This window comes from Gavia stellata, chromosome 2, assembly GCF_030936135.1.
Source record: "Gavia stellata isolate bGavSte3 chromosome 2, bGavSte3.hap2, whole genome shotgun sequence".
Lineage (NCBI taxonomy): Eukaryota > Metazoa > Chordata > Aves > Gaviiformes > Gaviidae > Gavia > Gavia stellata.
Genome location: NC_082595.1, coordinates 42253993 through 42276369, shown reverse-complemented (window position 1 = coordinate 42276369; position 22377 = coordinate 42253993). Strand labels below are relative to the sequence as shown.

Below are 22377 nucleotides of genomic sequence, written 5' to 3'. Positions count from 1 at the left end.
ACAATTTTGACACAGGTTTCTTTCTATTGCACAGTGATGTTTGACTCTTCGCTCTAAGGAATTGTTTTCAGTCATGGTTTTTTCTTGGTTTTTGTTTTGTGTATGCTCTAGTTCATTGGCTTTGCACTAGAATGGCTACACTCAGTGCTGCCAAGTGATCATGACTCACTTCCTAATCCTGATCATTTGCTTTCTTCATGGCAAACACGGGAAACACTGCTGAGACAATCTGCTCAGCCCCAGCAAGAGAGAAAGAGGAAGCCCTTTTTATTTGTGTTTCTTTGCATTCCCTACAGAGCTATAGAAGAGCTTTGAAGGAAGTGAATCTCCTTCCTTACGGCTATGTGTGGCTAAGGCAGCTGTAGCTTTGCTGTCCGATTCCAGTGCCTGAGCACTGGAATTTTTCATTTTCCTTGCTGCAACATCGGTCTGAGGACATACGTGGCTGATGCCACAGCATCCCACTGAGCAATGAGGCTGCTGAAGCAGAGGGAGTGGGCACTGAAACCTCATGCTGTGGCCTGTGGCAGGCTAAGGCAGTCCCATTATCTCCATACCATGGCACACAAAGAAGTTTCTGCTGCCAACAGCCTCGGCCAGCTCTGCTGCCTGTGCCGGGGTTGGATTTTGAGGAACAGCCTCACTACCTTCTCCTGAGCTTTATGCAGAGACGATGCAGGAGAATGCAGGACTCAGCCACTCCATGCTCTGCCTGCCTCTGGCTATACCCACAGAGACAATAATGCATGAGCTGTCAAAGGGAAACTAGTGAGTTGCCTCCAGAATTCCCAGTGAATTACTAGGAAGTGAAACAACACAAATTCATCAGTTTGACATGCTTAGCCCAAGACAACTTCTTCCTAGATATTGTTAAGATATTCCAGTAGCAATTCAGGTGAATTTTGGTAGAACCACTGGTCCCCTGCATGTCACACTGCAGAAATCAGTAACTCCCAGACTTTGAGAAGAAAGTAGGAGTTTGACATTGATCTAAATTTCTAATGTCATCATTCTTTGTTTCCTTGAGAAAGAACTATGTTCCTTCTCACACCCCTGGATGGAGTGCCTGGCAGTTTGAGACAAGCTTCACTTCTCCAGTGGGGTCTCCAGTCAAGCATAGTGATGGGGCCCTCAGTATTTTCTGACACAAATTCTGCTAATCCATCTCTGGAGAAATTCTTATCCCTATCAGGCACCAATGTCCACTCTATACCTTGCTCCCTAGTCCTGTCCACCATAACTTCCAATTCCCTCATCCCTGCTCATGGTACAAAATGTTGACTGCATGTCATGTGACACGTTGGTGGGAAAGAGATTTGGATGGATCCAGGCCAGTAAGCAATGCACAAAATCACATGTAGTCACTGGCCCTGACACAGTGAAATACATAGGAAAAACAGTACAATGCTTTCGTCTGTTTGGGACTGGATAGATACAAGCTCTCAAATGGCTAAACTTTTGGCACATTTTGGTCTTTTATTACTATAAACTTTTGTATTTCTGTCATATATCACAGACAGAAGCTTATTTTGCACTCGGCTGCTTTACTTATAACTTTTCAGGGAGAATTTGTCAACAGATAATCAAACTTCTCATACTCAGAACTTGCGTTCTAAGATATTTGATCTGTTCTCAAGAAAATCATAATGATAGGTTTGTCAGACTATCATGTACAAATTCCAACAAATGTTAGGACCTTAGTTTACACAGTTCTGGAGGGGAGGGGGAAAGAAGCCAGGAGTTAACGTAGTTGGCCCTGTTGACTGCAGGATACCTAGATGAAACAAGATATTTGGATAATCCTTGGCAAAATAAGAGTGTCATTCATATTACATGATACTTATGGAGAGATTCTAGTGCTGAAAATCCAACAACGCAGTTTAAAAATATACAGACAAAAGTCTTGCATTCCATATTTATACAGTATTTGAAGGGGGAAAAAAATAAAAAAAATCGATCAAATGTTTTGTACTCAGGTATCTTGTGGACTTTTTTTTCACTGAGTGCTTTCCCACCTTTTAGCCCAAATTCTTAATTGTGTATGGGTTGGTGAAAATTAGGCAAAGGATCACTTCTATCACCAGGTTAAGTAAGGCTATCATAACAACAGATCCAAATTGATAGTGTTGCCAGCAGGTCAAGGGAGGTGGCCAGCTGGTGAGGACACGCTTGGAGCACTGTGTCCAGCTCTGGGGTCCTCAGTACAAGTGACCTGGACATATTGGAGACAGTCCAGCAAAGGACCACAAGGATGATGAAGGGACTGGGGCATCTCTCCTATGAGGAGAGGCTGAGAGAGCTTGGGCTGTTCAGCCTGGAGAAGAGAAGGCTCAGGGGGGTAGGAGGAGGGAGCCACGCTCTTCTCAGTGGTGCCCAGTGACAGCACCAGAGGCAAACTAAAACACAGGAGGTTCCCTCTGAACATCAGGAAACACTTTTTCACTATGAGGGTGACTGAGCACTGGGACATGTTGCTCAGAGAGGTGTCTCCATCATTGGAGGTATTCAAAAGCCACAGTCCTGGGCAACTAACTCTAGATGTCCCTGCTTGAGGAGGGAATTTGAACCAGATGACCTTCAGATGTCCCTTTCAACCTCAACCATTCTGTGATTCTGCAATTCTGTGATAATATTTAAAAGCATAGTTGATATAATTACGAATTCTTTTAATGAAACCGCAACAGTAGAGGTCTTCTTGCAATGCAAGAAGAATGTTCTTTTCTAAATGGCATCATACCAGAATGGAGATTTAAATTCCTTTAAAAAAATAGAAAAGTAGATTTTGTTTATAAGAGCAAGAACTATTTTCTTTAGTACCGAAGGAAACATTCATGAACTTATCACTTTGAAAATTTAAGGGGCATCTTTTTTGATAGAAGTAACTGCTTGGAATCATAGTATGGCAACTGACTTTCTTGACCACACAAGCCATTTAAATGCCTTTTTTTAACCCTTTTCTGCACTGACAGCTATTCTAATATTCACCTTGCTAAATTAATTGACTGGAAAAAATGTAAAGGAGCGAGTACTTTTCTCAGTGAAGAGTTGGCAGTGAATCAGATAGGAGATATCTGTGTGACTATAGAATCCATTTAGACTGAAAATTCATTTATTCTTTTTCAAGAACTGTTGTCCACAGGTTCTGTTCTAGGCATACAAACATATGCAAGATCAGACCAAACATGTGAGACTGGTTCATTCTAAAATAGCCCTTTTGTGTTTTGTGGAAACCATGTGAGTGAGTTGGATGCCCTTGTGATCACCATAGCTAACAATGCAAGGTAGAACAGTATCTATTTCCTCTTTCTTCCCTCCTACTGATCTGAGGTATCCATGTTGATCATAAAGCTTTCCTTAGGAATTTTGCATTATTTGGTTAGTTTAGTTATTTAGGACAGGATTCATCCATCTTTAAGAATCTAAAAGCTAGGTACTTACACTCCAGATGAAAATAGCGAGAGATATACACTTTTCCACATGGCATCTTTCCTAAGACGGTGTCCTAAATAAAGTGCCTTGTGGAAGTTCATGTTGCATAGCATTTCCTTCCTTTAGGTAATGATAAATAAAATGTTGTTGGCAGTTGATTAAAAAGAAATCCAAACATACTTTATACTTTGTGACTGCTATAATCCCCCTATTCTTAGCCTTTCTGTCTTCCCCCTGAAGTCTAGTATAATGAAATACATGTCACAGAATGGTAGACTCCAGGTACCTGGGAGAGAGAACCTTGCAAGACTCTTATCCCTTAAATTTGTGGGATACTCTTAATTTCTTGTTTTCCAAAATGAAGCACTTTTAGGGTGTATTTCATGTGACCTGTGTTAAGTGCCTGCTGTAGAATGAGATGAGTTGGGCAGTAGATGCTAGATGCCACTGTTTTTTTCTATCTGTCAAAAAGAACTGAAATAGTAACTATCTATCTCAGATGCAGATGCCATTTGGTTAGAAGAATCCTACTTCAGAGTGGAGTGTGTCTGGGTGGTTTTTGATGGGGGGAAAGGATTTCTAACCCTCTCCCCCTGCCCTCTGGCCAACTTAGCTGCCAGTGTGTTTCCTCAAGATGTGTTGTCCACACAAATTCCTATTCATCTTCCCTCCTGATTCAATGCTCAGTTTATAAGGAATTTGTATTGGAAGTGGAGTAATGATTGAAGCTTATCCCTTATTTGTGGTCAGAGGGAACAGCTATTTGCATGTGCATTTCCAGAATTAAAAGGGATCTAATATCTCATGCATAGACCAGCTATGCACATATGTGAACTTTTGTAGTCAACACATCTCAATGAATCACAGTTACTCTAAGGTAAGTAACTGTTTTTCCAGATAAAATAAATCATGTAGTGACTACTAATCTGGAAATCAGATCTAGTATGAAAACTACTTCACTAGACATGATACAGACACATGAACTTGATAATATTGTAAGTATATCTTGTATTCTGACACGTGTGGCTCTTTTATTGTTCTCTCTGGACTTTCTGTCTGCTTTGCTTTATTTTGTTTGCTTCTTTTTTTTTTTTCCTCCTTCTTCTTGTTTTCCCATTTGTTTCATACTGCTAGGAACTTCAAGCAATCCCAACTTTTGTCATTTCTTTTATGAAATTTAAGGTAAGGGTAATATGCTCCAGAATAGTTGCTTGAATTGGACCTTTCATGCTTGTTATGTGTTTTTATCCTGCACTTATTTGACTTTAGAATTTGGGTGGTTTTATGTACATTGGTTTGCTAGCCTTACGTTAATCTTTCCAAAAAAGCAAATAGATGAACATAATGAGTCTACGTCTACCTTCTTACATGAACTGATCCTAACAGCCTAATGCTTGATTTTGCAAATAATTTCACAGAAGTATTATAGAAAAGCAAGCCAACTTTCCTATAATAAATCTCAGATTATGCTTTTGGTCTTCTTAAGTATAGATATAAATATGAAAAAATAGATTGTAGATTGATGTTTCTACTCATCTAATCTCATTTTAGATGGATATTTTTGTATGTCTTTAGGTTTATAGAGTAGATACTAGATTGTATGTATGATTGTGCAAGTGATGTGTGTGGACTGTGTGTTGGAAGGAAAGAGTATTAATTTGTAATTGCATCATATGCACTGCTCCTTTTTTTCACATAAATTATGGTGTTTTTAAAAATATACTTTTTTAATTATCTTGGACTTTTAGATACTTATAAATGTCTAGTACTAACTGAGAGAAGTTCAGAAATCTAGCATGGAGTATTTGAAATGAAAATTCAGAGGTGAAACTGGAAGACTGCAGAAGTGAATATATTATGAAGAAAATAATAGATGTCACTGCAGTCAGTCAATGGTGTTTATAGTTTGACCTTATCCAATTAATGACCTTGGTTCCACACTCATTTTTGTGGGTTGGTTTTTTTTTTTTTAATATAAGCAATAGGTTATTTTCAGGTAAGTATGATCAAGGGTTCATCTCATATTACGTATATCTAACTAGTGATATGTGTTGAAGTGCAGATTAATACTGATAGCAGAATTATTCCCATCTTCTCAATCTATTCAAGCAAGTTTGCTCAGCTTTAATGGGATCTTGTTGTACATTCTTAGCCTTACACAGCTGCAGTGCATTGCTGCTTAAGCTAGTGAAGATTTGAAGTGGTAAAAGCTCTGTCAATTTCTTGATCTTGGTATAAATTTAACTATAGAGGAAGCACTCTCCTTCGAAGTATTTCTGGTGTAAAGTCTTTCTCTTCTTGTGCTCTGATGAGCAAGTAATTCAGAGGATAATCCTGTCACCTCCAACATCTTTATGTCAGCAGACTTCCCCAATGTAAGCGGAGTTTCCTGAGCTGCAACTGTAAAAATAACTTTCTGAGCTCTTCCAGTGATTTACTGTCTACTTTTACAGACAGACATTATTAGCTCATCCCTGAAGATGATGCTTGGCTCAGCATTCACCATGCATCTGTGATACTGTTGTCAGTGAACGTGTTTCAGTAACACATAAATAAACATACATCCAGCAATACATATATACAAGCCAGAGTTTTCAAAAGCAATAGCATAATTAATTGAATTAATGTATAAACATTTTTAAAGGGACTTGATTTTCTGAGAACATAGGCAATACAATAGTTCAACATCCCCTGACTTAATTTTTTTAGATTTAAAAGTTCATATTTGAAAATTCTATCCTGCTGGTGCCTGAGAATTTGAACAGTTCACCTGGTGTCTAATTACATATTAGAGAACCCAACAAAATACTCTTTTTCCAGTCCATAATTAAATTTCTCATGAAACACAGATGTGTATTTTTAGCTCTTCAAACACCAAAGTATTCTGTGTTACGTAATTTTCAAATGAACTCTGGCATATCAGTTAATAAAATAATGTTTTGATTTTGAGTCTGGGCAGAAAACTTTCTTTGTAAATTTAAATTGTAAGCCCTCATCATATTGGAACTCATAAATACTTTTCTCTAATTATCTTTTCTGATGGTCTTTGGCAGTTGAGTGCTCCAGTTCTGTTCATCTCTGAAAATCAGTGAATATTCATAGAATGGTGTCAGGATAAATTAATACTTAAAAATGCTGTTTGGAAGTAGCATGCAGGAGATAAGTCATAATGGCTTGTATAAATTGAAATAAATGTGATCAGAGATCAATGATCCTCATACTGGGGAAAGCACAAATAGTTATAATTATCCTAGATAACTTTTCTTTGATCGTTTATGTTCTGATCTGTATGCTACTTCAGATGTGCAGGCTTTAGAAAATAGTTTACATATCTGTAAGAATAGCCTTTTGATATTTTTTTACTAGGAGTAAGAACTACTAGGCACTAATAAAGTCTTGTTTTAAGAATGATAGCTTATTAAACCCGAGGGGGTGTTGGTGACAGGTGCCTTGGTGTCTGAGAAAGTGAATCTTTTATGTCAGTTACCCAAACTGAGACTTTAAAATGCTTTTGTATCAACCAAGGACCACAGAAGCAAGTTTGCAGGTGATAAGTGATGCGCTGAACTGGAAACCTGTGAAAATGTATGAATAAATGAATAAAATGCTTATCATGCATTGCCGCACAATGTCTTTAACAGCATTCAGTTAGGTGGTTACTGAAACATCTAAATCTTCCGCAAGTAAACAAAGTAAACAAATAATTGTCTAACTAAATAGTAAAAAAAAAAAACCACGGAAGACTCAATGCCACCTGTTAACTTTATCTATTCATTTAACGTCAGAGAAATTGTATGTGATTTAAGAGAGGTGTGACTGTTCCTGTGATCTTTATCTTCAGGTACCATAGAGTTGTTCTAGATCCCAGTGATACTCTGTTTCAAAAAGATTTGGTCAGACCCAGTTTTAGCCATTATTAAATTTTTAAGCTATATTGACAGGAATCTTGCAGAATACCTATTTTGCTCACATTGCTGTATGAACATTTGCAGCCATACAGATGCTCTTCTTGCAAAGACTTACCTTAAAGAGGTGTTTCTCAGCAATAAGAATGTGAGGCATAGAGGAATAAATCCAGTGTTTTACAAAATTGAATTTATAGTGTGAACTAAAAGTAATATACACATCATTGTGACACATGTATTCTCTTCCTGACTTCAAGAATATCTTACTTAAAGTTTCAGTTAGTAGGATTCTTATAGGACTTTCAACCCATTAAGATGCATAGTTTAGTATTGCCTTTGTGGAGCTGACAGCTAGCTAAATTCTAATAGAGATCTCAACAGTCTCACTAAAGTTATACCTTCTAATGAATGGAGTGCATTTAATACCAAAGTTCTTTTTTTGATGTCTGAATGAGTTAAGAATTCTCTCTTCTTATATTCTTCTACTCATAGGGGAGTATTCTTGGCTTTGCTGTTTATCTCAAAGAATCTTGATGTTATTTTTCCACACACAGAGCCAACCATCAGACCAGAAGAGCAGGAATTTTATTCTTTTTCTCTATATTTAATTAATTTAAGAAGCTGGAAGCACTAGGATTTTTGGCTTCTTGGGACACTATGTGCAGTCAAGGACATCCCAGCATTACAAATAGCTGGAGCAGGGAAGTGCCCTATACCGTTTCTCAGCTACCAACTTTTGGAGAGTGTCAGAAGACAGGAGCATGACCTATAGTTAACTTTGTTCCAGCGCAGCTGCTCTAATAATATGTTAACCTCACTGCAACTATCCTGCTAGGAATTTACCTAGTGAGTTAACAGATATAATACCTGTGATATTTGCACAATCTGCTGTGCAAATTCCATCCAACCAACTGCCACTGTTTTGAGTAGAGGATCAGTAAGAGAATTAGTAGAAATACATCAAAGAAGGGTTTCTTTCCTATCTGACGATCCTGTTCTTTCCTCATATGAAATGAAGCAATAGCTCTATGCTTTCAAGATTATTAAGAGATGCTATATTTCACATATTTGAGGCAGCTTTCAAAGAAAGAAACCATAATTGGCTCCTTTCCCAAGATCTTTTCTTAAAAGTACATATGTTTTTTCTTAAATACAGTCAGTGGCTATTCTTTTTTATCACATGGTCCAGATTTTCTTCTCTCGTGTAATGCTTGAAACTTAATCACTCATTTTAGGTGATTAACTCATATGATGTGGTGTTGCATTTTTTCTCTGCAATATATCTGTTTCTGACAAATTTTACAGTAATATGGCTTCTTTGGTTTCAAAGAGTAGCTTCTAATTAACAGCCAGCGCACATGATTCATTGGTTGGAAATCTGAGATAGACACTTGTATCCTACTTGATTAGCCTGCTTAGACAGTGCACAAAAAAAACTTTCTGTTTTCTGCTAACCTTCCCACATAACACACTCACAGACCTGCGATTTCCTGTTAGTATTTTTCTATTCACTGCCAGGTCACTGAATGCTGCAGAGAACTTTGCAGCCTTGCAAAGCACCAGTGCCATGACGGACTGAGGTGTTAAAGCAAAACTGTAAAACAAGTATGCTGTTCTTCAAAGCCATAAAATGGCATGGAAGGAAAAGAAACTGCATACAATACAATTGTGTTTTCTTTCTTTTTTTCCATTGTTAAAACATTCTCTAGCAAAATATTTTGTCAACTTCTGAACTTGGAGCTTGATGTCAAGGATTGCCCTGAAGTCTCTCAGAAAATAACTTTTTTTTCAGCAATAGCAGACCAGATAATAAAACTGTGGTAAAAGATGATAAAATCCTCTCCTATTTCAGCTCAATTAACTTCTACTGAATATTGACTCTGCAAATATGTGGAAGACTAAAATTAGCTGTTGAGGTATATTTAAAGGACTTCATGTTAATTTAACATCAGATTAGAGGCAACTAGTATCTCTGACACTGCCATGTCCCAAATTGTCACGAGTTCACTACTGTAAGACTTATGTCTAGATGCTGAGTTCTTGTCTTATACTCAGCAAGTGCTTTTCAGTTAGACTGTATGAAGATAAGTGATGAGAGAATTGGGCCCAGATGTTCCATTGGCTTTCACTACAACTCATGACCTTGACTTGCTAGAGAGAAGTTAATTTCTGGACTATATCTGACACCTTTACTAATAGGCTGCAATGGGTTTTTTTGTGTGTGGTTGTACCAAACCATAGAAGGAAGACAGACTGATGCTGAGAGACCTAAAAGTGTGGGCAGAACAATTTGAAAGAGACTTAGCCCGAGCACAGGTGGCAGAAACAAGCTTACAGGAGAAATACCAGGTAAGCAGTAGGGAAAATTTTGTATGATAAGACATTATTGTCATCATTATGTGTAACACGTACTGCAGTATTTTATGCAAACTGTATAAAATAAAATATAAATATATATTTATGCAAGTTAATATACTGTAGTTTAAATAAATAAGGACACAAACTGTCTTTCCTTTTATTGGTGGAGGATTTATAATGTCAACTCCAGCTTTGCCACGTAGAACAGTGCACAGATGGTTTGCCTAACACAGCGCTTTTTCTAGCAGTGTGAAGAAGGACTGTCCTAGTTAGAAATGAGCATGTGTCTGTACAGTCTTTCCAGAACCTGCGTAATATAGCTCAGATGGGAGGTATGACTGAAGGCTGGATGAAGTGACAGGTGAAGAGAACAAGGCTTAGAGCTTCATTTTAACCCCTCTCTCAAAGGTTAATGTCTAAATCAGCAATATAAATTTTGGCCTAAATTTTCTCCTGAAGCTTGGTTGTTCTCTAAAAGCGGCCACTGTCTGTCCCAAGTAGCATTTAATCAATTTGCTAGTTTATCTGATCAATTATTATTTCCCTTCATATAGGGTTCAGGCATCTGATAACTGAAGGGAAATAGAAAAGTGCTACCGATATTTCCCTGGAGGATTCTACAGTCTATGAAAACCTTTAATAAAATGCATTTCAGTGTAATTATACAAATTTACTGTTACTCCTCTTTGGGAAGGACTAGGATTTATATCAGTACAAAATTGCCATAGGTTGTAGTACTTCATAAAATTTGAAGAATTTAATTCTGTGACTCTGTACTACATTGATTTGATTTTCTCTTTGTGCAGTCATTTAAACATTTCAGAGTACAATATGAGGCGAAAAGGAAACAGATTGAACTTGTAACCCAGTCATTAAGGAAAGATGGTAAATTATCACTTGATCAAGCTATGGTGAAGCAAGCATGGGACAGAGTTTCTTCCAGGGTAAGTTGAAAATTATTATGCTATATATTTTTTATTAAATGAAGGATGAGAATTTAAAATAATTTAGACACCTGTTTGCTGTCGATTTTATTAGGCATCAGGAACCTAAAAATAGACCAAATTTCTAGCACTGTTGAATTATTTTGCATTTGTTTTGAGAACATTTACTGCACTATCGTCTTTAATGTTGCTCAAAGTCAGAATATGAACTTTAAGAAAGGGACTATAATTTGAGGTTTCCTTTTATTTGTAAGTGTGGTAACAGTGCTTATCCAAGTTCAAAACACTGTTGATAAAAAGAAAAGCATGGACAATGCCCCTTCGAAATGCAATGTTTTAATGTAAATTGCTAGTTATCTGAGAAATTATAATATAACTTTTTTTAATACAACTAAAAAAAGTTTCTGTGTAATACTGAATACTTTATCAATAAATGATGCTTTAATGCTATTTTTGACCTGGTTACAATAGTAGTAAATGAATACTAGTGTTTGTGATAGTAATTTTGTAATAATTGAATGAAAAATTCCAAGTGGGTTATATTGTTTGTCCCAAATAGAAGTTATTAAATCATTATTACTCAGTGTATATTCATGCATTTTTTATGTCATCTATTTAACAGAGGATCTGTTTAAAAATATTCCAGACTTTTGATATAATTTTCATTATTTTTCACTCCCATAGCTGGGATTGCCAATAAAACATGGTCTTTTACTGCTATGTTCTTGATGCCAGAGTCCTTTCAGACTCATTTGCACTTTACATGTAGAAAATATGTTCAAAATAGAGATAAAAAGATTTTATGCAAGAGCATGAAGTAAATTACATGGGGTGGAAGAAGGTCTCGCATCCCTTGCTGTGCCTATTAACTGATGAAATTCCAGATCTTGAGCTTGTCAGTAGTTCCAGTTTATATGTGGTCAGTTCTGTAACTCAGTTACCATTCTGAAGGGAAATACATGAATCAACGAATCCTTATAGAGATTTTGTTGCCTGTGAGAATGCTATAATTTCAGAACTAATGTGAAGTAATATAGAATCATAGAATGGTTTGGGTTGGAAGGGACCTTAAAGATCATCTAGTTCCAATCCCCCTGCCAGGGGCAGGGACACCTTTCCACTAGACCAGGTTGCTCAAAACCCTGTCCAACCTGGCCTTGGACACTTCCAGGGAGGGGGCATCCACAACTTCTCTGGGCAACCTGTTCCAGTGCCTCACAACCCTCATAGTGAAGAATTTCTTCCTAATATCTAATATAAATCTACCCTCTTTCAGCTTAAAGCCATTACCCCTTGTGCTATCACTACATGCCCTGGTAAAAAGTCCCTCTCCAGCTTTCTTGTAGACCCCCTTCAGGTACTGGAAGGCTGCTATAAGGTGTCCTCGGAGCCTTCTCTTCTCCAGGCTGAACAACCCCAACTCTCTCAGCCTGTCCTCATAGGAGAGGTGCCCCAGCCCTCTGATCATCTTCATGGCCCTCCTCTGGACTCACTCCAACAGGTCCATGTCCTTCTTATGTTGGGGGCCCCAGAGATGGACACAGTACTCCAGGTGGTGACGCATGAGAGCGGAGTAGAGGGGGAGAATCACCTCCCTCAACCTGCTGATGACACTTCTTTGGATGCAGCCCAGGATACGGTTGGCTTTCTGGACTGCAAGCATGCACTGCCGGCTCATGTTGAGCTTCTTGTCTATCAACACCCTCAAGCCCTTCTCCTCAGGGCTGCTCTCAATCCATTCTCTGCCCAGCCTGTATTTGTGCTTGGGATTGCCCTGACCCACATGCAAGACCTTGCACTTGGCCTTTTTGAACTTCATGAGGCTCACAGGGGCCTGCCTCTCGAGCTTGTCAAGGTCCCTCTGGATGGTATCCCTTCCCTCCAGCGTGTTGACTGCACCACACAGCTTGGTGTCTTTGGCAAACTTGCTGAGGATGCGCTCAATCCCACTGTCCATGTAGCCGACAAAGATGTTAAACAGTGCCAGTCCCAATACCAATCCCCGAGGAACGCCACTCATCACTGGTCCCCCCTTGGATATCGAGCCGCTGATCACAACCGTTTGAGTGTGACCATCCAGCCAATTCCTTATCCACTGAGTGGTCCATCCGTCAAGTCCATGTCTCTCCAATTTAGAGACAAGGATGTCATGTGGGACAGTGTCAAATGCTTTGCACAAGTCCAGGTAGATGATGTCAGTTGCTGTTCCCATATCCACCAACGCTGTAACCCTGTCATAGAAGGCCACCAAATTTGTCAGGCACAATTTGCCCTTAGCAAAGCCATGTTGGCTATATAAACCTATACCTAGATTTATATCTCAAACATGCTCTGTTACATGGGGTTTTGGTCTTACAGTATAAAGCCTGATTTTTCTCAAGATACTTGTTTGTATAATTAAGCAAGGAAGGAAGTTCAATCCTCTTATTTTTATTTCCTAGCTACTTGATTGGCACATACACCTTGATAAATCTCTTCCTGCACCTTTGGGTACCATAGGTGCTTGGCTTTATAGAGCAGAGGCTGCTCTGAGGGAAGAACTAACCGCTCAGCAAGCTCATGAGGAAACAGCGAATATAATACACCGGAAGCTTGAACAACATAAGGTAGCTTTACATGCATTCATTCTGTGCATTTCTTTGTTTCCAAAGCTGTAAGTGATCCATACTATACAAAGAAAGATTATTATTTCTAGTTTCTGTGGGTGGTGTCATCTGGATGGTAGCTAAAGCTAGGTGTCTTTTAGTGATGACTTGGGCTGTGATAGCTGTGTACCTTGCAAGCAATATTCAGAATTGCGTTTGAATGTTCCCACTTTTTCTATCTGAAAGATATCAGGTATTAATATTTTAATTGTCCCCCATTGTAGGATTTCTGTTGGGTAAAATTCCATAGGGACCTCATAAGTTGGGTACATCGTTCAACCAATATGAACTTATTAGGTGAAAGAGGAGAGGGAGAGAGCAAACATCGTAAGTGTGCTGATAGTCGGTGCAGGTGATATGCAGAAGGGGAAAAAATGGAATTAAGTGAATTTTCATAGTGTTGGGATGACAAATAGCATGAGAAGTCCTCTCTGCTGTGGTAAGCAGGAATCTTTTCCGGATTAATTTAAATACCTTTGCCATTATTCTTTGCTGAGTCCAAGTTCTCATTCACAATCAAAACTGTGAGGTTTGTCTGTGCATTTATGTAATATATATGAGAAAAATACAGACAGAAATTGTTGGTGAGATGATAAAAGAAACTGAACCAGTAAATATGATAGAGAAAGGAAAAAGATGGTTTAGAGAAAGGCTGCACTTGTGGCAGTAAGGCTGTATTTTATATTGCTTTTTTTCTCTGTTGCTACTATTTTGAAACTTGATTGTGGTTTTGTTACTTTTTGTGTTTTGGATATGGGTGGTGTTTTTTATTAAAATGTAATGCCATATAATGAAAAGCTGATAAGTTTCATGGTCATCTTGGAAGAGCTGTGACAGTCAATGGTAGTTTGTCTGGAAGATCAGGTGGGTCATCTGATTACTCAAACAGTGGCAGCTCTTCTAACTTAAGTGATGGCTAATAAAATTTAAAAAGAACAATATTAAAATCTATGAGGAAGATACTGTTTTCTTTCAAGGTCTAGTCTCTTATAATGCTAAATTTCATTAGCTTTCCTGTCAATATCAAATGTTTCAGGATTCATAAGATTTGACATTTGTTTAAAAAAAACAAGTCAAACACTTTTTTGTTCTCATAATGTGAACACTGTAGATGTCCTTTGATACATTCATAAGAAACATAAAAGAGTGGGTCCTAAACTGTGTTTTCTTTGTGTCAGAAATGCTGTGGTGAGGGATTTCTATGCCAGCAAATAAACTTTGATTTAGGTTAGTCTGTGCCAGTGGAGTTTTCTCATGGGAGTGGGATGGGGAAAGCTTCAAGAGAAGCATGTGTAATTATATCTGTTCCTTGAGTTTGTTTTGTCGCTAAGATTTGCATTGATGAATCCTAATGTGCTATTGGATAGTACCAGAAATGCATTAGTGGGTTTTTTTCAGTCCTGGTTTCCTAGGAAGTTGTTGGGGTTCGTTTGTTATGGTTTTGTTCAGATAACATCATCACTTTCTCTATATCTTTGTCTCATCTGACAATGGGTTATTTTAGTGAACTTTATAGCTTAGGGCCATTTTGAAGCCAATACAAAATGTACCAGCTTATTTGGACAAACCTTCCTGGAATCAGGCAAGCACTTAAGTTTATTTTAGTTAATATTGCCACCAAGATCCAGAAATTAAGGACAATGTCTTTGCTGGCTGAGAGTCATTTTGCAGAGCAGGATTTCACTTCATGAGAACACTGTATTAAAGTTTTCATGGGCTTCCAGTTGATGTTGGATGAAACTATTGGGTTTTACTTTGACTTACCAATGCATGTTAGGGGCATCCTTTTTTGTCTGGCAAGGTCTCAAATGCAGCTAGCTGAGATACTTGTTCCAAGTCTTTCCTTTATATGAGAGTATGTTAGTCACAGGATACCCTCAGTGCAGTTTTTGCCATAGTAAAATCTGCACATCACTTGCGTCTGAGAAAGCCTAGTTCATTCCTCTGCACAGCAAGACGTTGGCTGAAGTGGAGAACAATGAAAGTATAGGTGGGTTGATGGGGATGGTGGGAACGTTTGGTGAGCCGAGCCAGTGAATTACCATTAATTTCTGCTGTGCAAACACTGGGCTTTGACTGGGGAGAAACCCTTCTTCAGCACATAGGAATAAATAGACATCTGTGATCAATACCCAAGCCTGCATTTTGTTCCCCCAGGTGAGAAGGGGGGACCTTTGTATTATTTCCTTTGCTAACAGGCTTCTGAGTACTTTGTGCCAGGAACTGTCTGTATGCAGTAAAATGCCCACTGTTCAGTGTCCTCTCAGCCACTGGGGACTTGACGTATTATTGTTACGGTATCTCTTCAAAGATTACTGCCAGTCATTCATTTTAATATGTAATCTCCAGGAAGCCGTTTGAAGCCGTGTTGCTTAGTTACAGTTGGAATGTGCTCTGCTGTAAGGTTTTTGCTGGTACAATTCTTACCACAGGAATACAGGTCTGGTACCACATTCTGCATTCGTTCGTGTAATATAGAGAGAGCAATCCTGAAATGTTTTGATGCTGAGAGAGTGAAAAGTTCACTAAATATTTAATATGTACTTACATAAGGAGCTATGGATCTTCTGCCTATATATAGCGGTGTAGATTAGTTGCTGAAAATTTGAATCTATGCTTGATAAAGGTTAGTATCTGTTATAAAGATGCAAAGAGTAAATTTAGCAAGATTATGCGGTTGGGATGTTAGTGTATGCACAGACTGCATTTTAAGGATTATTTAATACAGTTAAGCATTCTTGTTTTTTTAAACCTTTGCAGTGTTCCTGTGTTTTAAAATAATCCATAATTGTTAGACACAGATTTAGCAAAGTGTCTTATAAGGGGGTCCCTATGTAAATGTTCAAGTTGATGTAAATGCTTTTTATGCATAACCTTGCATGCAAATGTGAGAGCATGATCAAATAGTTAACTACATCATTGAGTCATCAGTGCAGGCTTAAAATTGTGCTTATTAGTTAGATAGCCTACTGTGAGCCTTCTCTCTCTCTGTGTCTCCCTCTCTCCACACCGCCCCCCCCCCCCCCACTTTCTCAATCTCTCTCTCTTTCTCAAAATCAAATCAGGATCTGCTGAAAAACATAGACGGTCACAAAAAGGCATTCCATGAGATCCACGGGGCCAGGTCTGTTAACGGAGTGCCTGTTCCACCTGACCAATTAGAGGACATGGCAGAGAGGTAAGGCTTTCAATCTGAAATAAAAGCCCTCTGTGAATGAAAGGAAACCTGTTTGCTTTTTAATCTGTTCATGTAGAAATCACTGTCTAATTATGTTTCTCAGTGGCAAGCATGAAAAAATTGGAAGGAAAAACCTCCTAGAATATACATAAAAATACATCAAAAAGCCTGATGCATTACAGATTGATGAAAATCAAAATAAACTATGGGTTTTGGATGGGAATACTTTTTTACATTGATCCTGTTATTACTTGTCCCTGGAAGAAATGTTATGTAACAACAGCCAGGATGTATGTGAAAAAAGAAGAGAAAAATGACTTTGCAAAACTTAGCAACAGATGTAAACTGATGATTTCTATGAATAAACAGAAATGTAGTTAATTTGCTATTCTGGAGCAGTCATCAGAATGATCATCATGCATAATTAAATGTTTGTAGACTCTGAATTAGGTGAAAGATTAGAAAAATGTCTGAACTGTAACTAAAGCTTTCAGTCTCTCCTGCAAAAATGAATATTGCTATATTTTAATACAGTGTGATTCATTTTCTAGGTTTAATTTTGTTGTCTCTTCATCTGAGCTCCATCTGTTGAAGATGGAGTTTCTGGAACTGAAGTACCGTCTACTGTCACTCTTAGTCCTTGCAGAATCAAAGTTAAAATCATGGATTATCAAATACGGAAGGCGAGAGTCAGTGGAACTACTTCTTCAAAATTATATTGTAAGTTGGGGTTGTCGTCTTCTTATAATTAGTTTTGAAATATTCTTATTTAAGATTGCTGGAAATGAGTAAAAGAACAGAAACAGAAATTAGACTTGCCAGTCATCAACTTTATGACTGCATTCTTGTGGAATATCTTTTCAGATGTGAATCTGTCTTCCCCATGGAGGAACTTCAGTCAAAAGGCTAAAAATGAAAATTATTCTCTTTGCACCATCTCTTCAGAAACAGAAATAATGTCCCAGCTGCTAACTGTTCCACCATCAACTTACCAAGCATATCTAGAGGTTCCAAATCCTAGATTTTTACTTACCTTACATAGCAATTCCAAAGAACTTAATTTCATATTCTTTTACAACCACATAGATGCACTTCACAGTGACTATATACAGACTAAGTGTAGAGATAGAAGACGTTTTTGGTATGCAGCCCCCCACAGTATTTTTTTTTTAAAGTCCTCCAAATAAGAAAAAAAAAAAGAAGTTATGCTGCCTCTGTGTACTTGTTCAATATACTATGCTGATAGGGGAGTCATTTTATTCTTTTAAGGAATGGTTTTTCTTCTCCTGCTCAGCAGTAGTATATTAAACCCATTACTTCATTTCTGTTCTGGAAAGAGATTGCACCAGCTTTGCATCATCCGTATAGCATGTTAAGAAACAGAGGCTATTGACTTACAAATGCTCATTGATATGTTCCCTGTCAGTCTTATGCTGTTGTATCTTGTTAAATCCACACTTGCAGTGTCAAGTGACTGGTAGAACAGTAGCACTGCTGCATTTCTACTTTAGGGCATGAGGGATTCTTTCAAAAGTAGGGCTGGGCTAAATACTTTTTTCTCCTTCTATCTAATCCATACGAGGAAAACTGGACAGTAAAATTCAGTTTGGAAAGAATTCCTATAGTTATAGAACCATTCAGGTCCATGACACTGTGTAGAGAAAGTTATTGATGCCCCTACAGCCTTATAGTTTTTATTGCTTTTTAAGAAAACTTCAAACTCAAAAAAGTTCCTCTACAAAGTGAGAATTGAAGACCTGCTCACACTTTTCCCTTTCTATGTTTAAACTTTAGCAGTTAGGGACACATAAAAAGCCTTGTTTTAGACAAGCTTTGCAAAATTCAGATGGTTATTTAAAATAACATAGTTTGCTAGAGTGATGTGAAATAGCTACGAGTTATAGTCCATTTGTATGGTCTGTAAGACTGTCACAACTACTACTAAAAGGTGACAAGGGAAATAATGAGGAAGTGGATAGCCTGACCTTTGGATTATTATTTTGTTTCACTTTCTTATTATTTTTTGCTTTAAAATGAACATTAAGTGGTAAATTTGTATGTATTTTGTGATTGCCTCAGTTGCTCTTGTGCTTCAGACTACTAATGCTGAGATGGTCATTAGAGGAAAGAAAATGCTTCCTTGCATCATTTATGAAACTGCATCACATCAAAATGAGGAAATTGGGACAAGAAGATAAATAGAGCTCAGTTGCATTCCTGATGGGCTTGACTTCTGGCTCCTTCCAGGTGTCCAGTGATAGAAAGAGACTTTATTTGCTTTGGCTTACCTGGGAGCAATTTTCTAGGACCAAGAGCCAATGTTATTCTTCCAGTAAATTAGGAGTCTTAGGAGACTTACAAGTCTTCCTTATACATAGGAAAGCTGTATTCAGTACCTTATAGTCAGTGACTATATGAGTAGGAGATCAAAATGTAAGTTTGTTTGTCTGCCAAAGCAGACTGAGCGATGTCAGCATTCTAGGAACATGCGTAGTTAGGATCTGGATAGAACGCATTCCTGGAAAATACTTATGTACTGTAGCTGAAAAATAAAGGTGGTGGTTGTTACTTTATCCCATCTTCTTTTCACTTGTGTGTCATATACCAGAAGTAAAGGTCAGCATAAATTGTATACCATCAACCTGAAGAATATACTGTACCAAAGTCTCAGCTGTAATGGAGATACTGGGTACAGTTATCCATGGATTTTATCCCATGGAACTGTGTTTTGGCATTGCTGTATTAGCACTTTTTTAGCACTGTATGCTATACGGATTTGGGAAGCGCTACATATTTTCTTTAATGGATCTTGTCAGATGGGAGACAATATTAATCAGTAAAATGTCTATATTTAATTTTTGAAAGTATTTCCAATTGCTCTTGAGATCAGTATTGTATCAGTAGTTTGATACAGTCTTTTACTTTCTCATACGAAGTCTTGCAGTTTTTGGTTCAGGGTAAAATGTCTGTGTGTATCAGTTTGGCAAAAGTGAAAGTCTGGAGTTTGTCACGTAATTCATGGAAAGAATGTACTTCTTTATACATGCCAGATTTTTTTTTAACAGTAGAGTAGAGAAAAATTCTGATTGTCCTTGACTTCTAGTTTCCTTGGTTATAAATGCATTTCTAAATTACATACTAGATAACTGTGGTGATTTGATACAGCAAGTGTGAAAGGTTTTGAAATAGAAGATTTTTAGATATATACTGGCAGGCAGATTAATTTTTAAAACTGTTTTTCATGTTTATATAATGTGGGTTGGCAAATACATAAAATCTAATTCTCCTTTTCAAAGTACATTGAACTTTGACCTCATTTGAAACCTGGTTTTACCAAAATCACACTAGTACACATAGAATTTTGTATATTCTGACATTCCAAAGCTTGTGCAGACATACGTGAGATGTACTTGCCTTAATTTTGTAGATCTGTAACTGAGGAGGCATGGGAGGTAGTGTAAGTTACAAAATCATTCCAAAACTCTAGATAAATACATTAGGTAAGGCAATATAAAAGCCCTGTTAAAAAGCACAGGTTTTTTCCCCCTTTTTTAACAGTGGTAATGCAAGACACAATATGCTTGCATAATATAGAGATATAATTATATAGTGCACCTAAAGGAAGTAACATTTCTGAAAGACATTTTAAAAAGTCAGTGTCATTTGCCATAAGGGATAAAGAAGCATAAATGATAAAGCGCCATAACTTTGTGACCAAAATATTTCCAGATAAGTTATTCATTGTGCTATAACACATTACACAGCTGAAACATAACTCACAAAGGAAAAGCGCAGTGTCACACTTTGGAAAAGCAGCCTCTCTTTGTGCAGTGTTTCCTTAATCTTATTTTTACCAATCACAAAGGAGGTAAAGGAAAACTGAAGGATAAGTCAAAAGTTTTTCATCTCTTAAAGTGAAACCTGCCTTTCTGCAAAGGCTTAATACAGGAACAATTTTTAAAGTTTAACTGGATTTGATTTTTGTGGTGACCTATATGGATGAAATTTTCTCTTTTACTAAAATGATTCCACTTAGATTTTGGTGTAAAACAGTTTCCATTAAATAACTTTTAAGTTAATTGCTCAGTTTCTGCACATTTGAAGTATCATATGCTATTGAGTTTCAGCAAGGCAGCAACTAGCAGACTAAGAACATATTAATCTTTCCATATGCAAAATAAACAAACTGTATTTGTAAAAGGAGACTCTGCTGTACCATTAACTTGAAAAGGTGAAATTTATGTATTATTTTATAATGATGATAATTTAGATATTATTTTATAATTATGAAAAAAATGAGTGGAGGAATAATGAAGGTAAAAGTGGTCATTGCTGTCCTGATGAAATTTCATGGAAATTATCCTTATTCTTAATATCTATCTTTATTTTGTCTGTTGTAATTTTTTTTTTTTTCAGTCCGTTATTGAAAATAGTAAGTTCTTTGAGCAGTATGAAGTTACTTACCAGATCTTGAAAAGAGCAGCTGAAATGTATGCCAAAGCAAATGGCTCAGGTAAATGCCTGTGTTTCTTTCATCATGGGGACACCATTTTAATATCTTTAGGCATAAGTATCTTCTAAAAAGATCTCCTAATACTGGTTTCCTCCATGCAGCAGAGCTGTACAGCAGCTGCAGATCACCAGAGAGGCTACAGCCTCTGGTGGCAATTTCACGTATTCTCTAGAATGAAGCCAGCTGGTACAGAGCAGCCTGCCCTCCTGCTGTTAAGATTCCTTAATATCCAGAAGAGTGTGGCCATGTTCAGATTTCCTAATGGGAGAGGTCCGTGGTCCATGCTAACTTCTGGATTGTTTCAGTGTTGTTGATTTGGGCCAAAAGTGTGCCAGAGACCCAGTTAGGAGTAGAGAAAATCATGTTCTGGTGCCTGGAAATGCTCCCTGGCTTGGCTTCATTGACTAGAAAAAGACAAATAGAGAGTTGGTCCCAGTATTGCTGTAGTAGCAAAAGTGTCCCCTGATTTATTGAGGATTTTTCAGTAAATGTGAAAACCTGTAAGAGGAACCCAAATGATAGTTGGAGTATGGATATACATGAGAAAAATGTGTAGCTGATTCAATAACTGCCTCCTGTAATTCCTGAACACTGCTGAGTTCAGCGAGAATGCATGAGGGCGATATTTGACTTAGATAGTTATAGACATGAGATCACTTTAATCTTTGCTGAGGACATAACACAGTAATGCCAGTGGAGGATTGCTGAAGCTGTTAAAGTGGTTAGCAGATGTGGAAAGAAAATGGATATCTTTTTTTATTGCGAAATTTAAGTTGATGGTGACACTCAAATTTTAGAAAAGTAAACATCTTTTACAAGGTGTTCTTACAAAGAATAAAATTAATAGATATATTCAATGCTATTTAAAAAAATCCAGTAACAAATTCTTTTCTAAAGGGTGGCTGCTCAGTTATATGAATTCAGAAACAGCAGTGCAAATTAGAGGATATCTTAGCTAAAAGATGTTTTTTAAATTATCTGTATTCTGCTTATCTAATGAAGTCTCAGGATTTGCTTGGGTCCTTTTTCTTCTTTCTGTTTTTTTGTTCTGGAATGGGAACACACTTGTTCCTTTATTGCTGTGAGGAAAATACTAAAAATTAAATTACAAAAATTAGCAGCAGTTTGATTTTAAAGTTGGTGGAAGGAAGGTCAGAATTCCATTCAGTACTTTTCAATGCAGACATAGTATGTGTTTGTACATTATACATCTCTGTTATTTTCTGCTTTTTTAAGGAATGTACATAAAAGGAGTGCTATATTAAAACAGTCACACTGCATATTCAGTATGTTGTTCATTTCTAATCTGTAACAAAAGAATTCAGGAGAGAAAGTTTCCTTAAAAAAGTCGTAATTTTGCACTAAAATTGGGCTGTGAACTGAGCATATCTGGATAAAAGCCTAC

General features: G+C 37.3%; 1 protein-coding gene across 1 annotated transcript in view; it reads left to right on the top strand.

Annotated features, from left to right (window-relative positions):
- LOC104264024 (nesprin-1-like) overlaps nucleotides 1-22377 on the top strand; it is a 231113-nt gene that overhangs the window by 24254 nt on the left and 184482 nt on the right. Inside the window, exons 8-14 of the mRNA XM_059828180.1 lie at nucleotides 4564-4611; nucleotides 9576-9683; nucleotides 10499-10636; nucleotides 13078-13242; nucleotides 16347-16459; nucleotides 17011-17179; nucleotides 20876-20972. Of these exons, the coding sequence (XP_059684163.1) occupies nucleotides 4564-4611; nucleotides 9576-9683; nucleotides 10499-10636; nucleotides 13078-13242; nucleotides 16347-16459; nucleotides 17011-17179; nucleotides 20876-20972 (838 nt within the window). The remainder of the gene's footprint in view (nucleotides 1-4563; nucleotides 4612-9575; nucleotides 9684-10498; nucleotides 10637-13077; nucleotides 13243-16346; nucleotides 16460-17010; nucleotides 17180-20875; nucleotides 20973-22377) is intronic.